We start from the raw sequence: 22,830 nt of genomic DNA, 5'->3' as shown, positions 1-22,830 counted from the left end.
AGAATGCAGGAGAAGACAGATAAGGCGAACGAAAAATTGGCCGCCACACTTTTTCACTGAGACACGCTGAAACCGGGGTGACAGATGAAAGGACGCCCGCAGCGCCACCTCAGCGGCATTTATTGGAAATGCGACCGCTGCCAGCAGTAGCCAGGGAACAGAGTCGCCTCTGTTTTCGCGTATTCCGTTTTCGCCGCGTCGCTATTTGTGTGCAGCACAGTGGAGGGCTGAAGGCCGCTCAAGTAGAGGTTTGTAACGACACTTCTTCGCAGTCGTGTCACCCTGAGCATTCGTACTCACTCACTCACGAGTTTCGCGTCTATTTCTCACTTTTAGTCACGTGGAAGAAATGGGCTTGGGCAGGGCATGTAATGCGAAGGGAAGATAACAGTTAAGGGTAAAAGGTTGGATTCCAAGAGAACGCAAGCGTAGCAGGGGGCGGGAGAAAGTTAGGTGGGCGGATGAGAGTAAGAAGTGTGCGGGGGTACGGTGGCCGCAACTGGCGAAGGATAGGGCTTATTGGAGAGACATGGGAGAGGGCTCGGCCCTGCAGTGGGCGTAGTCAAGCTGATGATGATGATGATGTGCTACCACGATAAAGTTTGCTGGCAGCCTTAGGCGGTGCCGGCATCCCGGGAGCTTTCGGGCGACGTGACAAAAATGGCCCTAACCTTCCTCTTCTTGCGATTACTTTTCTTTATCTTCTTTTTTTAAAAGCGATATCTGTTTGTGTAGAAAGTACTATGGAACAAAGGTGTCTCAGCAAAAGATGTCTTCAGCAAAAGATTTCTGTAAGATGCCTTCAGCAACATGCGCCTCGCGTGGGTTGTTATATGATTTTTTCCAGTTTTCCCTCAACTCTCCCGCTTCGACTACTGGCCCTTTGGCCTCCAATTACTCCTGCTTCACGTTAGACGCGACGTTACTGCAGCAAATATAACAATCTCGTGTCACTCTGTGGGTCCCGGTAACCTCCATTATTATTTTTCTCCCCTTGTTATTTACTCTGACACTGAAGCCGACAGTTGGTTCAAGTCTCGTCTGGTCGGGACAATCATATTGACACCTAAAATGGACGCCGGCTAGAAGGAAAAAGCAAACAGACAAAAAAAAAACGACGCTGCGCTTCCTGTTCGGGGGCCGGAACGTCGTCTCTTTTGAGTATGTTTGCGAGTATGTCTCTTTTGTTTTTTTTTTTTGGTCGGCGTCTGCTTTGCTTTAATGTTATTCCGCTGCTGTATGAGACCAGCGGTTGCGATGAGTTCTACGCGTTACATGTCCGATGATTGTGCGTTTCTGATATTTAATCCCAACTGGAATACCTTCAGGCTGCATTGTCTCCTAATGTCACACCTATCGCGTTGCTGTCCATCATTCGCTGTGCTGTTATTAACCTGAATATGGACATAATTTGTTAACCGGCATGTTTCAACCCCGTGAGGTAGTTTAGCAGTGCGCAGGGACATTAAAAAATCATTAAAAATGAAAAGCGGTATGCTGCATGGTGCTCCCATCTCAAAGTTTGGAGAATCGGCACCCATATACCAGGGCATCCCTGTAGCGAATTGCGAATCCGTCATTTTTCATTCTCCCGTTGCCTGAAGGAACTTTACGATACTTTGCGTCATTCGCAGAGCTCGAATTCTGTGGAGTTCAGAGGGAATCGATGTCTTTATGCAGTGCAAGCGCATTCAAGAACGTATAATCGAGGAAGCAGAAATCTCCAACGCTGCTTTCTTCATGGACACATGTTTGATTTTTCTGCCCTTTCCGCACCGCAGATTCAATCGAATGTCGTAACCAAGTGCCTTTGCAACACGAAGGAGAGTTCACTCTTGAGTAACTTGCGGCGTGTTTGATTTCACACGGTGGTGAACTTGCAATGAGCCTATATCGAAAGATCATGTTTGTTTTGGGGCCGAGAAGAAGGGAAGCAGGTGGCCATCACCAATGTGCTGGCTATTAGGCAACTGCATTTCAATGTGGTCCTGTCTCCTACGCACGTTAATCCTCGTGCCTTCCTTTTTTTCCGTATTTGTTGCTATCAACTGCGTTTTCTCTGTTCTTGATCTTGGGGGCGCAGGCATCGAGTTTTCTGAGTGACCTTGAGAAAATCAGATGTGAACAAAAAAGCTGCCATACAACACAGTGCGGGCGCAGCTGCGCTGCTGATGGTGAGAATAAAGTGACGAAGGCAATGCATCTTGCACGCAGTCCTGCTATGAGCAGCTGCTCGATCTGGTGTTTACGTTGTCGTTTGATCTTGCTCTTTCCGCGGCACCGTTAGATCGCTTTGCTGGAATGCCTGGTCGATGGACGCTTACCCTCAGAAATAACCTTCAGTCTTCACTCGAAGACGACTTAGAATATCCACAAGAATACATAGCCCGCGGGATTTTTGGTACAGGCGGTGATGAGCCGAGTATACGGGCTGTGAGATTCGTCAACAGGAGCAGCATTCTCAACTTTCCAAACCTTACGCCAGACTATGTGAGGCTGGCGACGTGCCCATCACTGAGGAGTCCTGAAACGTCGCCTTCAAAACTAAGACCCGTTTCGTTTTTGCATATTTCAATTTTAGTGAAATTTAGTGAGCTTGCACGACTGAAAGTTGCTCGGTGCTGGTCAGCAGAGACTGAGTTGTAATTTCTGAGTAAGCATCAATCATCTCCAGCAAAAGTAAGTGCTGAGTTTTTGGTGTAATCTTGGTGCAGTCCGTGACAGAAAGTCACTACGAAGCCAGAAAAGAAAAAAATTGTTTTCAGATGCTTCCAAGATTTCCATACGTTTAGGCCATCAGCCTCTCTGGTTGCTTGTGCCAGCGATTTTGACCTTGTAATAAAATACAGAAGAATCGCATAAGATTTCACGTGACCTTTTCCCATGCCGTTACTCATTACCATTTCTTATGGGCTTCTTACGCATTGGTGTCACTGAAAAACACTGGAATGAGCGCGAAAGCTACTTAGACAGAGCTTGTCTCCGCATCATTTTAGTAAAATGACAGCAATCTGGAAAAAGAGTGGCAAGGCATATGGCCACAAAGTTTTTGTGCGAAAAAAAGCAATCTTTTTTCATCTCTCTCTTCGTATTTCATGGGAAAGTCTTCCTTTTTCCTTTCTTTTTGGAGTTTTCAGCTCAGCGGACATGACTCTTGCTATTTCGGCAGCGCAGAGCACATTGCGAGCGGTGTTTTTTATGCTGGCACATTACAAAAAGCTGCATGTGCAACACATAAAATCAGTTGGAACCTAGCGCATGTATTGTCTGCCTCTCGTGATCATCTTTTTAATGCGAAAGCTTTATATGGCTCACCAGCAATGAAATCCGGCGTTGTCATCGTTGACCGCAAAAGTGGTTACAAAAATCCCAGATTACGTCATCGTGGCCGCCGAAACACGGCCGCCGCGGACAGGTTCGAACCCGGGCATTCCAGCTCAATAGCAGTAAACATAAAGCCACCGCGGCGGGTTTGTCTCCGTGTGGAGCGCTGACAGCATTTTGAAGAATAAAACACAAAGCTGCCCAACTTTCTGGTTTTACTTTTTCTTTGTATTCTGCGTGGCACAGAAAATCATGTGTGACGGTTTTTCCGCTACATTGTTGCATTGTTTTTTAAGTCTTTACCTGCACACGGTTTTATTGTTCTGTTATCCTTCGTGGAACCTGTTACAGCCACTGCGTAAGGGCCCCGATCACACATAGCAGCTTGTACGACGTCCAGCATAGTTGTTGGCGTTTCAGCGCCTGGTCTGCAATGTTCTGAGTCATCCTTAAATAGAACGCAGCCGACAACGACGCGCATCCTTAGACCGATGAGGGCGAGTGTGGTTGCTGCTATCGCCTCCACCGCGTTGCCTACTTTTGTATCGAAAGCTACATTGGCCACTAACTTGTGGTGGTGGTGGTGGTGAAAACTTTTATTTTGTGAAAAAGAGTTTGGAAGCCACAGAGTGGCCCCGCTACATGGTCGGCGTCCCTAGTCCGGGACACCGCACGACGAGGCCCCGTCTCGCGCCCGTTTCACCAGAGCCCTTTGGGACTCAAGCGAGGAGCAGTTGAGGAGGGCAGTCTCCCATGCCTCTCTGGAAGGGGTAGGGGAAGGGGGGAGGTGGGGATTTTGAGTACATGCCCACACCATGTGGAAGATATCACAGGTCTCCCCACAGTGTGGGCATCGCCCATCCGTGTTAGGATCGTAATGTTTTATTATTGCAGGACAGAGTAGAGTACCTGTCTGCAGGCGCCTTAAAGTTCGCTCCTCCGTCTTACTCAGTCCTTTTGCAGGGGCCGGGAAAAGGCGGTGGTTGTCGCTATAATGTGTTAATATTTCCCTGAATCGCAGCAGCGGCTGGTTAGTCTCCGAGCCAGAAGAGCTGGGATGAGGAGCCCGGTGAGTAAGCGCTCGGGCAGCCGCGTCAGCGGCCTCTTGTGGTTTCGCTGTGGCGGTGCTCCGAGGAGGCACAGAGATCGACCTTGAGCGGTTGTCTAGCAACCGTCGCAGCTGGCGGACGCCGCGCGCTCACCGCGCCATCTGGCGTGACGTCACACCGCGCGCCTCGTCGTTGCGCTGGTCTCCGCTCGCTTCGCCAGCTGTGTCGCATGCCCGATAACATGTCGAAGGATGGAAAAAGAAAGCTCGCGTGCGCCGCAACCACAGTTGAGGCGGTAGTACGAACGACGACTTAGCTTTCGCTATGTATGTGTTGGCATAGCCGAGCTAAGCCACTGCCTATTTTTAATAAGCAAAGCTTCTCCCATTAAACTGATTGAATTCATCGCCAGCCTATTTGCCATATACTGCCGTGCCTGTCGTCACAGCCACATGACAGTATCGTACACGGCCGCAAAGCGAGAGCCGCGCTCGCTGCTCGAAGTGTCTGTCGTCTTCCTATAAAATTGGGTGACAAATTGATTTTGATTAAAGGAAGAACGCGGTAACTATCTTGATCTCTGTGGAGGCCTCAACCGAGCCGCGGGAGAGGTGAGAGAGGAGAGAGTGAAAGAAAATAAGAAGAGCCGCCGTAGTGGAGGGCTCCGGGAAAAAAATCTAGGGGGCACTTTGTTCTTACTAAAGTGCGATCAGGCGAGAGCCATTCCCGTCTCTGTTCCTGCCCCTGTAGCTGCCCCTGTTGCTACCCGTTTTGCAGAGCGGCGGTGGGCTCTCCATATATAGACTGTGATGATGACGTCATAGGTGACGTCACGCGCATGTGTAGCAAATTTCAGGTTACGAAATATTACGCTATTTGATGACGTCATCAGTTTTTGATGATTAATTTATCAATTAAAAATAATTAATTTTAGTTCATTACTTTTGTGTCCCAACATACCACGCCATGTTAATGAATCATCGTTTTTATTTGACAACTGAGGTGTGACAATTTCGTGTTACGACATACTACGTCATGTTGTTGACGTCATCAATTTGATTGACAGTTAGGGTGGGAGAACTGCGGACGCACACGACGGGGAGTCATGAGCCTATAGAGGCTCTCGGCTTAATAATTTCGAGCATCTTCTATTGTGTGTAGAAAGTGTGGCCAAGCAGAGAGGAGGCGTCTCACCCCATCCGAGAGCGTAGTAGAGGCGGAAGGGGGCGTCCTGGCGGAACACCGACACGGCCACCCTCGAGTGCAGCAGCAGCCCCTCGACGAACATCCAGTTGATGGAGGCCGTGGCAGCGTACATCTTCAGCGAGAGGACGCACTTGCACAGCACCGGCTGCGACGAGAGGGAAAGGGGTGGTGTGATTGACACGGACGTCCTTCCTTTCTCGCGCAAGCACAGCCAAGTGACCACTAGAACATTTGAGAGTAAGGCGCATACCTCTGCCATAAACCATTTCTTTCCAACCCTTTCCGACCATTACTTCTTCATTCTATTTGTATACTGCCCGATATATACCCAGAAACCTCGTTCCATATTGATTAAAAAATACTGAGGGCTTACGTGGAGGAATGCGGTAGCAAGTTATTTATCAATTTTTCTGATTATACCCTCTTTTCAGCTTAATCATCCATTGTGAGTTTCTTTGGAGGAGAAATTCTAGAGGCTCGTGTACTGTGCGATCTCAGTGCACGTTAAAGAACCCCTGGTGGTCGAAATTTCCGGAGCCCTCCACTACGGCGTCTCTCATAGCCTTAGTCGCTTTGGGACGTTAAACCCCATGAACCATAAACAATAAACCATTTTGAGTTTTAAAATTTTGCGCCACCCTTCGTTCCCTCCCGTTTAATATATACCCGTCCAGCCTATTCAACAGTCAATTGACTTTTGCTTATAATAAATTCCCTAATTACTGCACGTCCATCAAACTTTTCAACTGATTACTTTTAATTCATCAAACACTCTTCAATTCATTTCGATCTTTTATTTCTCGCTTTTGCATGATTTTATACTATTTTACCATCCAGTGCTGTTTTACCGTACACTCACTATATCGACATCCGCGCTTTTCCGACGTTTTTGACATTATTGACCCTTAATTAACTAATCATCCGAATTACATAATTTTTGGGGGCATCATCCTCACATCATGCTCTATCGATTAAAAACATTCGTTTCACGCTACCTTTTCTGAGAACGTCACAACTGACGCGGACATGTTTTCGTGACACGCTTTGCGGACACGACCCCGCCGACGTAGTCTAGAAATGCTTTCGCATAATTAATTAAATTGACTGCACAGCAGGTATACATTCCGAGAGCGATAATCACTACTGAAGGATGACCAGACACCGCTCCGCTTCCCCAGGGTGTTGCGTCTGCGCAGTAGCTTATGAATTTTGTATTTCACATCTCCATTTCTGACTCGGGCCGCCGCGGTGGCTCAGTGGTTATGGTGCTCGGCTGCTGACCCTAAAGACGCGGGTTCGATCCCGGCCGCGGCGGTTGAATTTCTTTGGAGCAGCAATTCTAGAGGCCCGTGTACTGTGCGGTGTCAGTGCACGTTAAAGAACCCCAGGTGGTCGAAATTTGCGGAGCCCTCCACTACGGCGTCTCTCATAGCCTTAGTCGCTTTGGGACGTTAAACCCCATAAAACCAAAACCAAACCATTTCTAACTCGCCCTTCTCTAATTTTCCTCTACATCGAGCCCTTCCTCCCATTTCCTAACCCGCCGCGGTGGCTCAGTGGTTAGAGCCCGATACTGAGGCGGAGTACCCGGCTTGAAATCCGAACGCGGCGGCCGCGATTAGATGAAGGCGAAACGCAAAAGGCGCCCGTCTGCTTTGCGATGTCAGTGCACGTTAGGTATCGTCAGGTGATCGAAATTATTAATGCGAGAACATTATATGGCTAATCAGTAAGAAAGTTCGGCGTTTACCGACTGTCAACGAGAAACGGACCAGCACCCCCCACTTGACCACATGACGTCATCGATAGTGCCTACATAATTAAGAAAGAAAAAAAATTGCATCGCCTCTAGGAGTGGATCGCGACATTGTGTTGCAGGGCTGCCAGGGAAACCACGGAACGCCATCGCCCGTTCAGCGCGACGCCTTGCCCGTTGGAAAGTTTTGAACGCAATGCATTTTATTGCGAAAGCAATACTACGCCAGGTGTCGCCTCTTCGCGGTACCGCAGCCTACCCTTCACGGTCGGTGGTCGGTCATGTGACTACTGACGTCATACCAGAGCGAGAGATGCGGCACCAAGTCGGCTCTTTAGCGCGCCGCAGCTGGAACTTGCGACCGGTTGACCACCTCCTACCGAAGAAAAGCGCGTCTAGCTAATACGGCGTCTTCGTTCACTCCCATCTTTCTCCCTTCCCTTAGGCGAGGTTCTGGTGTCCACCGAGATATGCGAGAGAGATACATTTCCTTCCCTCAAAAACCAATTTACCGTCGAGCAAGGCGTAGAGCCGAATGGGCGATGGCGTTCTGTGGACTCCCTGGCAGCGTTGCAAGACGCTGTCGCGTTCCACTCGTAGAGGCGAAGCTTAACATTTTAACCACACATCAGTGACTCAAGCAGTAACACTGCGCTTTCATTTCGTGGGTACACACGGTAATTAGCAATGTGCACCACCCATAAGCGAAACACACAGCGTAGCCAAGGGGATATTGCTTTCGGCATTACCTAGGCTTAACCAAAGCTAAGCCCCAGCAATTTTTTGAGGATAGGAAACGCCCAGTAACCCTCGGAATCAGAATACCGGCCAACGACCCAACCCTCCTCGCCATCCCTCGACCCCTTCACCAGGAGCTCCTCATCAGGCCGCTCCCGAGGAATATGCACCCGTCCCACCATGAGCAGCGCCGCAGAGCCCGTGCGAAGACACTCCATCGAGCGTACGGCCCCGAGCCGGACGCCGTATGGGTGGACGCTGCCTGCACGGGTGATGAAGCGACAGCAGCTGTGGTGGACTCCTCTTTATCCGCCCTCCTCACACTACCTCTCCCTCCAGACACCTCCCCAGAAGCTGCAGAGGAAGCCGCCATTGCACTTGCTATCACCCGCACGGAAGCCCGGTACATTTTAAGTGATTCTAAAACTGCGATTCTAAATTTTGCTCGAGGCCGAGTCCATGCCCCTGCTTTTGGCATACTGGACTCGCCCGATGCACCCCCGCCCCGCCAAGTGGAGCTGATATGGGTGCCCGCGCACTCCGGGAATCCCGGAAACGAGGCCGCCAACCTTTTAGCCCGAGGTTCTTTAAACCGGGCTCAGGTGCCCACGGATCGGGGATTCACGAAGGAGCGCATGCACTCATTCAGCGAGCTGACGCAGGCCTACAGAGCCTCACGCCAGCTCTACACCCCGCCCCACCCCTCCCTAGATAACAAACAAGCAACGCTATGGCGCAGACTACAGACACACTCTCTTCCCTCACCCCTTACCCTAGCCCACTATCATCCCCCCTTCCCCACTCCGGCATGCGCCCTATGCCCAGAACCCTTCGCCTCTTCCCTCCACATCCTTTCCCTCTGCCCGGCGGACCCTCCCCCGCGGGACCTAGAGAACCTCAAGACCTGCGAGGACTGGGAGACCCTGCTGCGCTCGGAGGACCCGGCCGTGCAGACCATCGCAACCGGCCGGGCTGCCAGTGTTATGGACCTTAGGAACATAAAAATGGCTGAGGCTTAGCTTAGGTTAAGCCTAGTCAGATGCGAAGCATGTTGTCGCCGAGTTGCATATCGAGCACGCCGCTTGGCTAGACGTTCTTCACGCTCTTCATCAGTCTGTAGCACGCCGCAACTTTTGCTTCTCATTCCAACGATCAGCCCTGTCTTCAGGAGGCATCTAACCCATCTATCCCCCCCAACCCTAACCCCACCAGAGAGGACTGGGAGGCGGCCCTGCTCGGCTGTCAAGACCTAAAGAGCCAACAGGCTTTGGTTCAACGGACGCGGGCGGCGCTGCTTGCCAATGGGGCACCGGAATAGGGGCTCCACCCAGTATTGTAAGGGGAAAGGGCCAATAGGGTCCTACCCCAATCACCTTTCTGTAAAGAACTTAATTTGCCTTAAATGTTTTTCACCACCACCACCACCACCACCACCACCACCACCACCCGTGTACGCCTGTTGTTGTTGTTGTTGTGACTGAGAGAAGGATGAAAAGGAAATTGCACGGGCCTGCTACTGGCTCGAGCCAAGCCACCACCGCTGCCTCGTGCAGATAGAGGAGAGTCAAAAGAGCAGAGGAAAGAGAAAAGGAAAGAAAAGACGCGCGTCGCAGCAACAACTGCGTCCGCCGGAACGGACGCGGCTCAAAAAACAGATAAGCGGCCGAAGCCGCGCTCGCCGAAGCGAGAACAGATACCCTCAACAGGCAGGCGCACCCCCTTGTATACCGCCGCTCCAGCATCACGTGTTCACTACAGCGCACCTAGCGGCAGAAGCAGGAAACATATTGGTCGCGACGCCTCGCGCGACAGCGCGAGCTGGGGCCCCGTTTCCCCTATGTCGTTACGTCACGCATCACGTGGTCCTCCTTGGTCGCGACGCCTCGCGCGACGGCGCGAGCTGGGCCCCCGTTTCTCATCTGCTGTGACGTCACGCACCACGTGGTCATCCTTGGTCACGACGCCTCGCGCGACGGCGCGAGTTGGGCCCCCGTTTTATGCGAAGCATACTAAAATAGCCCAACCCAGCTCCTCGAGCGCGGCGGTGTCGTTACCATTGACCTTTCGTGACCTCCATGTCATACCACGTGATGCGTGACGTCACAGCAGATGAAAAACGGGGGCCCAACTCGCGCCGTCGCGCGAGGCGTCGTGACCAAGGATGACCACGTGGTGCGTGACGTCACAGCAGATGAGAAACGGGGCCCAGCTTGCGCCGTCGCGCGAGGCATCGCGACCAAGGAGGACCACGTGATGCGTGACGTAACGACATAGGAGAAACGGGGCCCCAGCTCGCGCCGTCGCGCCAGGCGTCGCGACCAATGCGTTTCCTGCTTCTGCCGCTAGGTGCGCTGTAGTGAACACGTGATGCTGGAGCGGCGGTATACAAGGGGGTGCGCCTGCCTCTGCTAGGCGTACACGGGATAGAGATGCCTCCTGGAGACAGGGCTGCTCGTTGGAATGAGAAGCAAAAGTCGCGGCGTGCTACAGAGACTGATGAAGAGCGTGAAGAACGTCTTGCCAAGCGGCGTGCTCGATATGCAACTCGGCGACAGTATGCTTCGCATCTGACTAGGCTTAACCTAAGCTAAGCCTCAGCCATTTTTTTCATCTGCTGTAACGTCACGCATCACGTGGTATGACATGGAGGTCACGAAAGGTCAGTGGTAACGACAGCGCCGCGCTCGAGGAGCTGGGTTGGGCTATTTTAGTATGCTTCGCATAAAACACTTGAGTGCAGTGGGGTCGTGCGGGGACCCTGGGGCGTGCCTCGAATTCCTTGTGCAATAAAGTTTTTTCTTTCTCTCTCTCTCTACCATCCCGGTGGACACCTGAACCCCGGCATAAGGAAATGGAGTTATGTGGGAGTGAAAGAAGAGAAAGAGAAAGAAGCGCCGTAATGAAGGAAACGAAAACTGGTTTTTTAGGAAAGGAAGTTGCAGTGACTGTCTCACACATCTCGGTGGACACCCGCAACCCGATTATAGGTGACCTGTTCGAATACCTGCCGCGAACACACTAACTTAACTAGTGAGTTCATGCTGCTTGAAACGCTGAATGGTATTACACCATCTGGAACATTCTGCGGCAAACGGTTGGCATAATAGACTTTTTTTCCTACGCGCGGTGCCAGCAATTACAATTACGACGCCGAAGGCTCTTCGACCGAACGAGCTGTATACGCTGGTGCGTAAACGACTATGTGTGGGATGCTGAAAAGAGCGCCATAGAACTACACAGATACACAGAACTACACACAGATAGAACTACACAGAACTATACACAGCCCCGCCGCGGTGGCTCAGTGGTTACGGCGCTCGGCTACTGGCCCGAAAAACGCGGGTTCCATCCCGGCCGCGGCGGCCGAATTTCGATGGAGGCGAAATTCTAGAGGCCCGTGTACTGCGGAACATAAACACTTGAGTGCAGTGGGGTCGTGCGGGGACCCTGGGGCGTGCCCCGAATTCCTTTGTAAATAAAGTTTTTTTTTTCTCTCTCTCTCTGTACTGCGTGATGTGAGTGCACGTTAAAGAACCCCAGGAGGTCGAAATTTCCGGAGCCCTTCACTACGGCGTTCTTCATAGCCTGAGTTGCTTTGGGCCGTTAAACCCCAACAAACCAACCAATACACCAAACCAGAACTATACACAGGTCGTGCTGATATTCTCAACCACAACATACCGCATTAAGAGCTGTCGCTGAATATCGGTTTGACACATGATCATTTTGTTTTTAACCTTAACCCAAGAGTAAGAGATATGCGGGTTGCGAGGCGTAACACGCAAACGTGAAGTGCTAGTCTTAGATCGCAAGGATGCAGATGAGCAGTGGAAGTAGAAATTAAAACATGGCCGGGGCACTCACGCGTGCTTTAGATCATGGCGCATGGGGGCGAGTGTGTGAAAGCATCTAGCTGAAGCAGCAGTCCATCGAGCTCTTTTTGAACTATGTATGCTTTGCAGAGGTTGATCTATCTGCACGTGGCAGCGGTGGTGGCTCGGCTCAAGCCAGTAGGTAGGCCCGTGCAATTTCCTTTTCATCCTTCTCCCAGTCAGAACAGCAGCACTCGGCGAACGCGGTAGCCGCATGACAAGTTTTGTATACGACAGGACGTCCTAGGAGTCAGTACACTAGATCAGTTAAAACGTTGTAGACTAATCTAAGCTACGACTCCAAAGACTTTAATAATGCTTCTGGGATTTTTCACTCACGGCTATAGTGAACTAGAATACTCATCTAGTGGCGCGAACGGAGGCGCGCGGCAGCGTAGCGGCTGAAGCAAAACGCCGCTCCTCGCCGCAAGGGGCGCCGCTGCGCCTTTTACTAGCCCTGCGCCAGCTGCCGTGTTGCTTCTCACGTTTAGGACGGCTCCCCGGGCGCTCAACCGAAGTGTTTTTTTTTTGTGCGTTCTACGCTTCGGCGTGGCTCCTCGAGATGTGAATGATCCGGAAAAAATCGTATTGCATGTGAAGTTAGTGCTAAATATTATATAGAGGCACGATGCCGAAAAGGAAGACGGACTCCCATTGCTTTGCTCCGGGCTGTCGGAGCGGTTATCCGGGAGCTCCTAAGGCGTCCTTGTTCGGCGCTCCCACGGACGACGAACTTAGGAAGAAGTGGGAGCGCAATCTGCGAAGAGATGACAAACCTTTCACTGAATCCTCAGCGGTCTGTGAGCGCCACTTTGAGCCCGAGTGCATATTGCGGGACTACATACACATCATAAACGGCTCCGAAGTGCGACTTCCTCGTGGGAAGCCGTCACTGGCACATGGTGCGGTGCCTACCCTCCTGCCTGACTGTCCGTCTTACCTTTCTATCCGAAGAGTGAAACAGAGGCCAGAAAGAAAAAGGCCAGCAAGAGCAACCGTTTCGGCGCTCAGCAAGAAGCCGCGACAGGACGCACAGAATGAAAGTGCAGATGTCGCGCAGGAAGCGCTTCGTCAGCCTCTAACCGATATTTCCATTTCCGAGCTGAATGCTCTGAATGAAGCTGCAGACCCCACCGAGTGTGAGCCCTTCACAGTTGACACGCTTCGAGAAGTGACGCTTCCCTCAAAGCTCTGGTGCCGGCTAAATTGCGACAGTGACGCCAGCGTGCTCTTCGCAACAACGTCGATACGAAGAGACACCAGACTTGAAATTCTTCACGAGAAATCCGTGCTGTTCTGCGTACATGAGGACAAAGTGTCTGCGCAAATGTTTCTTTGGGGTGTCTTGTGTGGAGACTTCACCATTAATTCACTCACAGCCGCGAATCATGTGCTGCGACAAGCCGATGCCAGCACGACCTGCAAAGGGGTCATGACAAGTATGGAGTTTAGGGGCATGTCGCACATCCTAACACCGAAGCTACGGTCTTCAGCAGCCACATTTGGAGGTAGTGTCTTCAGCACAAAGTGCCTGGGAAAGGTATCCTCACAAGGTAATTTGTTCATTGCAACCTTTAGTGCTTTTGATATCTCTGTTCCAATATTTTACATGTACGTCATACATATGCACCATGTTTTTTTTAGGTGCAATTTGTGAAGAATGCAAGTCCACACGAAAGTTCCTTCTTAGCAGAAAGTCGCGTACCTCAAAACTGAGGCTTCATGTTTCGAAAAAAGAAGTCACCGCTAGGCGACTAAAACTGGAAAAACAAAAGGCAGCACGACTCGGACACCGTGCATCAGCCATGCAGGATCAGCTGGCAGCAATGGAGGCCAAAAATGCAAGGATTTCCGAAGACGACTTCAATGAGAGAATAGCAAGCCTTCCAGCCAAACAGCGGGAGGCAGTGCATCATGTTTTTAAAGCTTCGAAACGTAAAAGTACCCATGGCATGAAGTATTCAAACGAGTGGGTGCTTGAGTGTCTGATGATGAAAATGAAGAGCCCCGCACTGTATGAGCACCTTAGAAAAGAAAAAATACTTGCCATCCCGAGCAAAACAACTCTGAGGAAGTACTTAAAATCATACAAGACAGGCTTTGGTTTCAGCATGAAAGTATTTGACGTGCTGAGCGAAAAGACTAGCTCAATGGATGAGTTCAGGAGACATGGAGGTCTCATTGTTGATGAAATGAAGTTGTGTGAACACTTGTCGGTCACTACTGCGGGTCACATCGAAGGTTTCGTAGATCTTGGCCCTTTTACATCAGAGGAGGATAAACACACTGTCTGTGACCATGGGATGGTTGTGATGTTTGTCCCATTTGTTGGCAAGTGGACTCAGGTGCTCGCAGCATTTGCCACGAAAGGAAATATCAAAGGAGCGCTGCTCACAAAAATAATGCTGGAAGCTGTGATATTGTCGGAAAAGGCAGGTTTGAAGGTAGACTTCATCACGTCTGACGGAGCCACCTGGAATCGAAAAATGTGGACTATGATGGGCGTCCGCGCATCTTCAACAAACACAAAGTGTGGTGCACCACATCCCATGGATCCAGAACGCCGGCTCTATTTTCTGTCAGACTTTCCTCACTTGATAAAGTGCCTCCGCAACGGCTTGTTGGCTTCCGACTACCTGCTGCCGGATGGGCGTGTAAGTGCTGTACACAGGTTGAACCACAGTATTTTTACCAGGAAGAGAACAACTATGTAATATATTTTCTACATTTCAGGTGTCACTGAAAAGTGTCCGCAGAGCCATTGCTCTAGATGGCAAAAATGTTGCGTTACAAGCCCTGTACGGGATCACATCTAGCCACACCAATCCAAACAGTTTTGAGGTTCAGAGGGTGTCTCTAGCGTTTCAACTCTTCAGCGACAAAGTCATTAAGGGGCTGCAGCTGCACAGGACTGGTATTGAAGAGACCTGCGGGAACATTTCGGCTACCCTCCATTTTTTTGAGTGAGTAGCAAGACTTATTTCTTTGCTGCTAAAAACTATTACATCGTAACGACCATAAGACGGTCTCCTTGTTGTGTAGTGTTTCGTGGTTTGTGCTAAAGAACTTATTTCTGTTTCAGGACCATCCGTGACCTGATCCATGTGATGACCTCCCGCTTCACTGCTGAGGCTCTACGTCCGAATTCTCCAGCTGTGGACAAGCTTCATTCCTTTTTGTTGCTCCTGAGTGCATGGGAAGAAAACACTAATGGAAAGGAGGGCTTTTTAAGCCAGTCGACAGCTACAGGACTACGTGTGACACTGTCTAGTGTGCTGTCACTGTTGCAGTACCTAACAGAACATGCAGGCTTCAAATACCTGATGACCAGTAGACTAAGCCAGGATCCAGTTGAACATCTTTTCGGAATTGTGCGCCAGTCTTCTGGGTGCAATACTCACCCAACACCACAGCAATTCGTAGTTACTGTGAACTGCCTTACATTCAACAACCTTGCGCACTCTGTTTCCACGGGAAACTGCGAGCCTGGCATCCTCAGCTCCCTTTTGGATGCAGATGCTGGCCAGCAAAGCTCCTGTAGTGGGAGGCAGGAACTTGTTGATAAATTGCTAGATGCAGGCAACATAGATGCAGCAGATGCAGTGCTCCCAGAATTACTGCCAGACCACTCCACCTGCGCTGTGGCATCAAGCGACAGCAGGCTAATATTTTATATAGCTGGTTATGTCGCCAGAAAATGTGTCCTGAAGACGGGCTGTGAAAACTGCCGGAATTTGCTTTTGCTAACCAAAGAGGCAGCTGGGAACTTAAACCTAGCCCAGTTCACTCGCATGAAAGACAATGGTGGTCTTCTGTATCCAGCTGCTCCCCTCTACAAATTTGTAGCTGACCTAGAAAATGCCTTCACGACATGTTTTAGCCTCCTAGAACTACATGCAGACAGTATCGTTGATATTGTACAGGTGGTTAAGGCAAAAACAGAGCTCCGGCTTGGCTGTCCTGACCACTGTGAGAATGTGGCAGCAGAGCTTACTGCTTTTTATATAACAACCCGCCTTCACTTTTTTATGAAAAGCATCAATAGCAGCAACAACCGGAAGCGCCAAGCTTCTAAGTACCTGAAAATGAGTCGATGCACTTAGATCTCCGAAGCACCTTGTTAGGATAGCTACAAGCCCTGCCTCGTTTCCGAGGATGAAATTGCTATGTAACCTAATTTCGGCTGATTACGCCAATAATGTGCCTCCCATCAAACCAATATTTGCTTCAGTTTTTCTTTCTCATGTCTCCACTTGCCAATAAAGGTATAATGCTCGCCTCCCGTTTCTTCTCAACTTGGCATATGTCATGCATACATTCCAAGACTTGCCGAAAATTGGGGTGGAAATAATTTCAATCGTGGGTAAAATTTTGTGAATAAAATATGTTTCTGAGGCCTCTTAACCGCCTCAGGAAAAAACTGATTTCTGTAGTCTTGATCACACGTAGGCGCGCGGACAGATGAATGAGGAATGTAGTTTTCTATAACTGTAAGCCGCCGCGGTGGCTCAGTGGTTATGGTGCTCTGACCCAAAAGACTCCGATTTGATCCCGGCCGTGCCGATCGAAATTCTACGGAGGCGATATGCTAGAGGCCCGTGTGCTGCGCGATGTCAGTGCACTTTAAGGAGCCCAGGCGGTCGAAATTATCCGGAGCCCTCGACCACGGCGTCCCTAATATTGCCTGAGTAGCTTTGGGACATTAAACCCCATAGTACCAAACTATAATCACAGGTAAACAAAATCAGCCTGGTAAGAGATGCCTCTAGACAACTAACACGCACCGGCAAAACCGTGAGCCTCTCTCATAGCCGTTCTGGGTCGTATACGGCATGCAACGACGCGGTTTTTCATCATCGCCGAACTGCTCAAAGGGGCACGGCGGGGAAAAAAAAGTGTTGAAGCAAATGGCATGCATGTTTATTAAGTACAGGCGTATTAGAGGACCACACCGACACAACGAAGTGGAGAAACACTTACAAGCTCCAAACGCAGCAGCGACGACGCCGCTAGAAAAAGTTGCAGTGGCGCCATCTGGTGGCTTCTACGCAAAAGAGCACGCCCGCGCCCTTCCGTTCGCGCCACTAGGATAGTATTCTAGTTCACTATACTCACGGCCAATGCCGCCGACGACGGCTCCGGCTTTTCCGCGACACGGAGGCCTTAACGCTATTGCGTTAAAATACGATTCGTTAAGGAGTGAGTTTCGAACTCGGCCAGGCGCGAACAGATCGTCTGCGCTGGCCACTTCATTACAGCACTACGCCTTCACCGCACACACCACCCCGCGTGCATGTTTCGCGCTCACAGCACGTAAGTAGTCTTGAGTGCAATTCGTAATTTTATGCGAAGCATACTACTTTAGCTACCACTTCAGCCCTTCACCGTGGTTATGCGCCTCCAAATCACGTGATACATGATGTCACACCACGTGACACGATGACCTCACGACAGTGCAGAAACGGGGGCCCACCTCGCGCCGTCGCTGTGGTTGTGCGCCTCCAAATCACGTGATACATGACGTCACACCACGTGACACGATGACGTCACGACAGTGGAGAAACGGGGGCCCACCTCGCGCCGTCGCTGTGGTTGTGCGCCTCCAAATTAAGCGACACGATGATGCCACACCACGTGACACGATGACGTCACGACAGTGGAGAAACGGGGGCCCACCTCGCGCCGTCGCTGTGGTTGTGCGCCTCCAAAATACGCGACACGGTGATGCCACACCACGTGACACGATGACGTCACGACAGATCGCCGTCACGCGCTGGGAGAGGGAGAACGATGCTATCGCACAGACGCCGGAATGTCCTCGAGCGGCATTCCCGCGCATTTCGAACGCGCGTTCACACTCGGTGTAGGTGAAACGATCGCTCCACCGGGCAGGCGGACGCGGCTTCCGTGGCAATCCAGGCGCTCACCCAACGCGCGTCTCGGGGTTAGTCGGCGTTCCGCTGTAGCCATGCCGTTGTATTCCCCCACGACGAAGGCTTCTAGTGGTTGTATTAAAATGACCAAGTATTCAACCAAGGAAAGCCATGTATTACCAAGCCTAGCCATCAATATGCTTCGCATCTGACTAGGCTTAACCTTAGCTAAGCCTCGGCCATTTTTTTTTCCCGAGCCTTCCACTCGCCACCACTTTCTCTCTTCCTTGTTTAACTCCCACCTTTCTCCTTCCCATCACGTCGCTGTTAAGGTTTCCATTGATAAATGAGACAGTTACTGCGCCGTTTCCTTTCCTCAAAAACCACTAAAGCCATCCAAGGTAATTATTTCTCACTTTATTTTTTCATACTTTCCTTCATTCTTTCCCTGGTGGTGCGGTCGAGGTGTGAACCGAGATGCGAGAAAGTTAAGGCGCCTTTCGTTCCCCAAAACCAATTTTATTCCTTCCTTTTTTCTCTCAGTACCTCATTCATGCCTTCCCTTACGGCGCCGTTCAGGTGTCCACTGATATATGTGAGCAGATACTGCCCTATATTCTTCACCAGAAAACCAATTTTCAATTTTCAATTTCATCAGTGCAGAACTAGCCCAACAGATGGTGTTATTCAAGAGCAGCAACACAGGACCCAGCTTTGTCTAACCTAAAAATTAGCCACCTAACCCCCGAACCCGATTTTCCTTAACCGGAATTACACTCTAAAATTCATACGCATATGCTTATAACTTCCCCAAACGATTCCTAGTCTCACTGATATTCCCAATTTCATGTCAGGCCACCAAAGAGCAAAAAAAAACAAACTGTCAGCTGCACTTAGCTTTCTGCAGAACTGAACTGTTCACAAGCCTACATAATTGCCAGTGGCTTAGCTCGGCTATGCCAGGATATAGTAGCGAAAGCGGGCGCAACGAAAAGGCAAGCGGTGTGACGTCATACCAAACGGCGGCGGCGGCTCCGCGGTGAGGCGCGCGGTGTGACGTCATGCCAGATGGCGCGGCGAGCGCGCGGCGTCCGCCAGCTGCGGCGGTTGCTAGGCAACGGCTCAAGGCCGGTCTCTGCGCCTCCTCGGAGCACCGCCACAGCGAAATCGCGAGTTCGTGGCCAATGTAGCTTTCGCTACAACGTGACAAATTGATACACAGCCTTAAATAGCAGCAGTGGTAAACTCCATTAGAGCTGCCAGGAGAAGAATGAAGCATCGATTATATCATCTTTTTGCTTTCAGTTGCTTATCACGAGTAAAGAGTAGTTCCACATGGATCTACTCCTGGGCAGGGTTGTTCGAGGATGGCGGGGACACTGTTTTCTTCCATTATTTTTTTTTCAGAGCAAAATCTGTTTCCACGTGACCCCACCATGTTCCTATATCACGAGTTCGCCTGAGCTCTTCGTACTTCGTCGTACGTACTGGAAGAGTTTCATTCTTGCAGTTTTATATTCGCTAAGTGTCCGACGTACTCGCAGTCCGTACGGCGGAGCTCACGGGTAGGCGCTGGTATTTCTTCCCGTCAGGCAGTGGTCGTATTCTGCTCGGTGAAGGCTTTTAGATTCGGAGTGATGTCCTTTAAATTGTAACCGGTGCACATTCGAAGATTACTATTTCACCCGTCATAAGAGGAAATTAAGATTGGTCATTAGTGCATACAAAAGGAACTAAAAAGTTCCGGCTGCCATTTTGAGAGATATCCTTCAGAAGGAAAGTATATTACTGGTGTGCTCTGCTAGTACTTAGCATGTGTGGCTAAAACTCGACCCTTAACGAAAGCACTCATGTAATAAATAAATATGCCACTAAGGACAACGGAGTCTGCTATGAAAATGGAAAACACTTGGGGCAACTGTAAAGGACAGAAAAGGAGTGATGTGTATTGGAGAAGAAAGGCGGGTAGGTGAAATTTTGGCTCAGATCAAAAGGAGAAAGTCAACTGAGGCAGGGCACATAATGACCAGAAAAGATAACTGGGGGCGGCTTCTGATGGCAGAGTAGATGTTAAGGATAGGGCTACGCGATTACTAAAAGTGAGATTACGAGATCTGCTGTGATGTGACGACCGCGGTACACGCAAGACAAGGCTAATTAGTGGCTAGTGGGCCACTAATTAGCGGCCGGTGCAGGAACAGCTTAACTATGCTTAATTGCGCCAGCAAGTTGTGAGCTTTATGCGAACAGTTTTCTTGGAATAAGTGCCAAAAATCACCCAATTTAAAAAAAGTTAGGAATTTCTCTTTTAGAACTGCGTTACTCCATAAGAAAAGAAGATATAACGTTCTAATACTGGAGCATTTAGAGTGGACGAAAGTGTCACCTGTATGTACAGACTTTGTCAAAAGTTTAGAGCCCAGGGGTTTGCTTGTTAGCCTTGCAGTGGGCCTCCTGAATCATTCGTAGAAGTTCTGACCATTCGAGGAGGCAGGACCGGAAATCTTACCTTGAGGAAATTTGGAGCGCTGTAGATGCATTACTAACCACGCAGTATGGCTCAGAAGCAAACCTTCTGGGCTCCAAACTTTTGACAAAGACTTTACCTTGCTCAAATGTATTCGGCCGACCGGTCTCAAGAGTTGCGTAAAAATCTAATTTGCAAGATAATGAGAACACGGTTTAACTAGAAGCAACCCAGTTTACACAAACTTTAGACAGGTCTTTTTTTTTATGTGTGGCAATCGGGTTGAATAAACGAGGTTTCAGACTTTTCAGAGTCCGGAATTCTGAGTGATTGATTGTGCGGAATGTAGATGAGAGAGCCCACTTCTAAACTCTGTTTCGATCAATCGCTGGAGTTGAGCTTGTTTGACATGAAACGGATTTCATCAATAACGAAGATTCAGAAAGGCAGAATGAAACTGAAGAGAAAATACTTAAGACGGGGTCGTTGAATACTGAATGATTTTATTCGATATGCTAAGCATGCTTTTACACGTAGGAAACGCTTAAAAAAACTTTAAAATTTTATCAGCCAAATATAGCTGAAGTATAAAATCAATATCTCAACAAAGGGCAAAACTGGCAAATCATCCCAGTCTTTTGTCAATTTCTAAATTAATAAACCGACAGAGCTTTGTCTATCCTTACTGAGATATTGATCTTACGTTTGCAGAATATCTATCACTCTAAACATGAATATGCATATATGGGAGTGAGAAAGAAGTAAACTGTGCGCTAGAGGAGTTTACTTCCTTTTTATTCCTTTCTTTTTGGAGTACGGTTGACGAACGTTCCTGTTATCTTTAAAGGGCAGCTGCAGCACTTTTTTGAGAATTTCTCGATTATCAAGGATTCAAGTCTATGTAGGCTGTAGGTGAAGCATGCCAAGTCTTTTTGCACTAGCGTTTAAAATAGTGACGTAATCGACAATTGAAATTTGCGCTTCTCCTCAATGCACTGGAGATGTGCAGAAAAACTCAACGTGACGTCATGGAAGGTATGATTTCAAATTACCGCTGTCGTCAGCCACACCCTGCCCTGACGCGTTAGACGCTGCCTAACAACTCTCGGCAGGGTTCGCCTTCGGTGGCGTTGGTTTTTTTCCTTCAAAGCAGCCTTTTGTGCGTTGGAAATGTACCGATACCTTCGATGACGTCATCATGCGCCCCCCACTTGGCGTTGTGCGCTGCGGAGAAGCTTGAAGGGCGTCCGGATGTTAATCGGCGATTACTTCACTGTTTCAAGTGCTAGCCCAAAAAGACTTCGCATGCTTTACCAGCAAGTTTCACACACTCGACCCTCTTAAGCTAGTTGATTTCTAAAACTTATGCAGTTTCCCTTTAAAGCTCTTCTGAGTATGGAGCCATGCTTGGGTTGAATGAAATAAGTTGTTACTGAGGGACCGCCTGTCTGTACCAAGTGTTTTCCTCTGCTTTCCATCCCTTTTGCTGCTTTTCCTAATTTTCGTTACGCGCAACCAGCTAGTTCAAAGCCAAATTTTTATAATTCCCATCCGAGTCTCTCCAAAGCCTTCGTTTAACGAAAGAACTTTGCATGCCGAATGCATTTTGATCGAAAATTCGGAGCTTCAACTTGGCTTAAAATTCCACCTTAGTGACCACCGGCGAGTTAACCTCGTTAAAGGTTTGGCTGGCGACTTTACGTGAGTGAAACATTCCGCACGCGCACACGCACGCACAGCATTTTCGAACGTAGTGAAGGTATCGGGAAACCATGCCGCTGCTGGTGACGAAGGGATTTTGGTCTAAAATGCTACTGATGTGAAGAGATTTACTGTCTAGCACAAATGCGACGGAACCGCACTTAGGCTTAACGCTCTAGGGCAGAAGCTAACAGTCGCCGAAACCAAGGAAGATAGGGGTTGTTTTTCTTTAACTTTGTAGTTTTTATGAATGGGAGATTAATCAAAGCAGTAGAAAAAACAACGTCATGCCGCCGGGGGTATCCGAACCCACGATCTCCGAATACCACCGGCGTGGGGTTCATATCCCTTCGGCGACATGTGGTTGTTTTTCTACTGCTTTGATTAATCTCCCATTCATAAAAACTAGAAAGTTAATAAAAAAAGACAACCCCTACGCTCCTTGGTTCCGGTGGCTGTTGGCTTCCGTCATGTTTGTCATAACGAGCCCCTCTTTCCATTCCGTTGTTTCCTCTAGGGCAGTGTTATGTGCAGGGTTGGTCAGAAGTTCCCAGGCCACAGGGTCTTCTTTTCATCGGTACATCTTGACAATTAAGATGCCGATAAAGCTATCAATGTTCTCAGAAGTTAGAACGATACTTCTACCCTCTACAGATATTTTGAGCCTCGGTGGTGTCTGAACTGCCTGACTGTAATGCTAGGAAGCAGAGCCTGTGGCCTGGGAACTTTTGACCGACCCTGTACATGGTACTGTCTATTATACATGGTCCAGTCAATATTTTTCTATGGTCTGCGAAATGACCAGTATGGAAAACACGCTTCAGCAGTACGGAGAACGCGCTGC

The 22,830-nt window shown here is 49.5% G+C and overlaps 1 protein-coding gene across 1 annotated transcript in view; it reads right to left on the bottom strand.

The window, feature by feature from the left end:
• Positions 1-22,830, bottom strand: part of LOC149336275 (corticotropin-releasing hormone receptor 1-like) — a 156,694-nt gene that overhangs the window by 5,331 nt on the left and 128,533 nt on the right. Inside the window, exon 6 of the mRNA XM_089554690.1 lies at positions 5,568-5,724. Coding sequence (XP_089410816.1) covers positions 5,568-5,724 — 157 coding nt within the window. The remainder of the gene's footprint in view (positions 1-5,567; positions 5,725-22,830) is intronic.

This window comes from Amblyomma mixtum, chromosome 7 (genome assembly GCF_055824585.1).
Source record: "Amblyomma mixtum isolate Tamu chromosome 7, ASM5582458v1, whole genome shotgun sequence".
Lineage (NCBI taxonomy): Eukaryota > Metazoa > Arthropoda > Arachnida > Ixodida > Ixodidae > Amblyomma > Amblyomma mixtum.
Note: the sequence above shows the minus strand (reverse complement) of the source record. Positions and strands in the feature narration are given on the sequence as shown.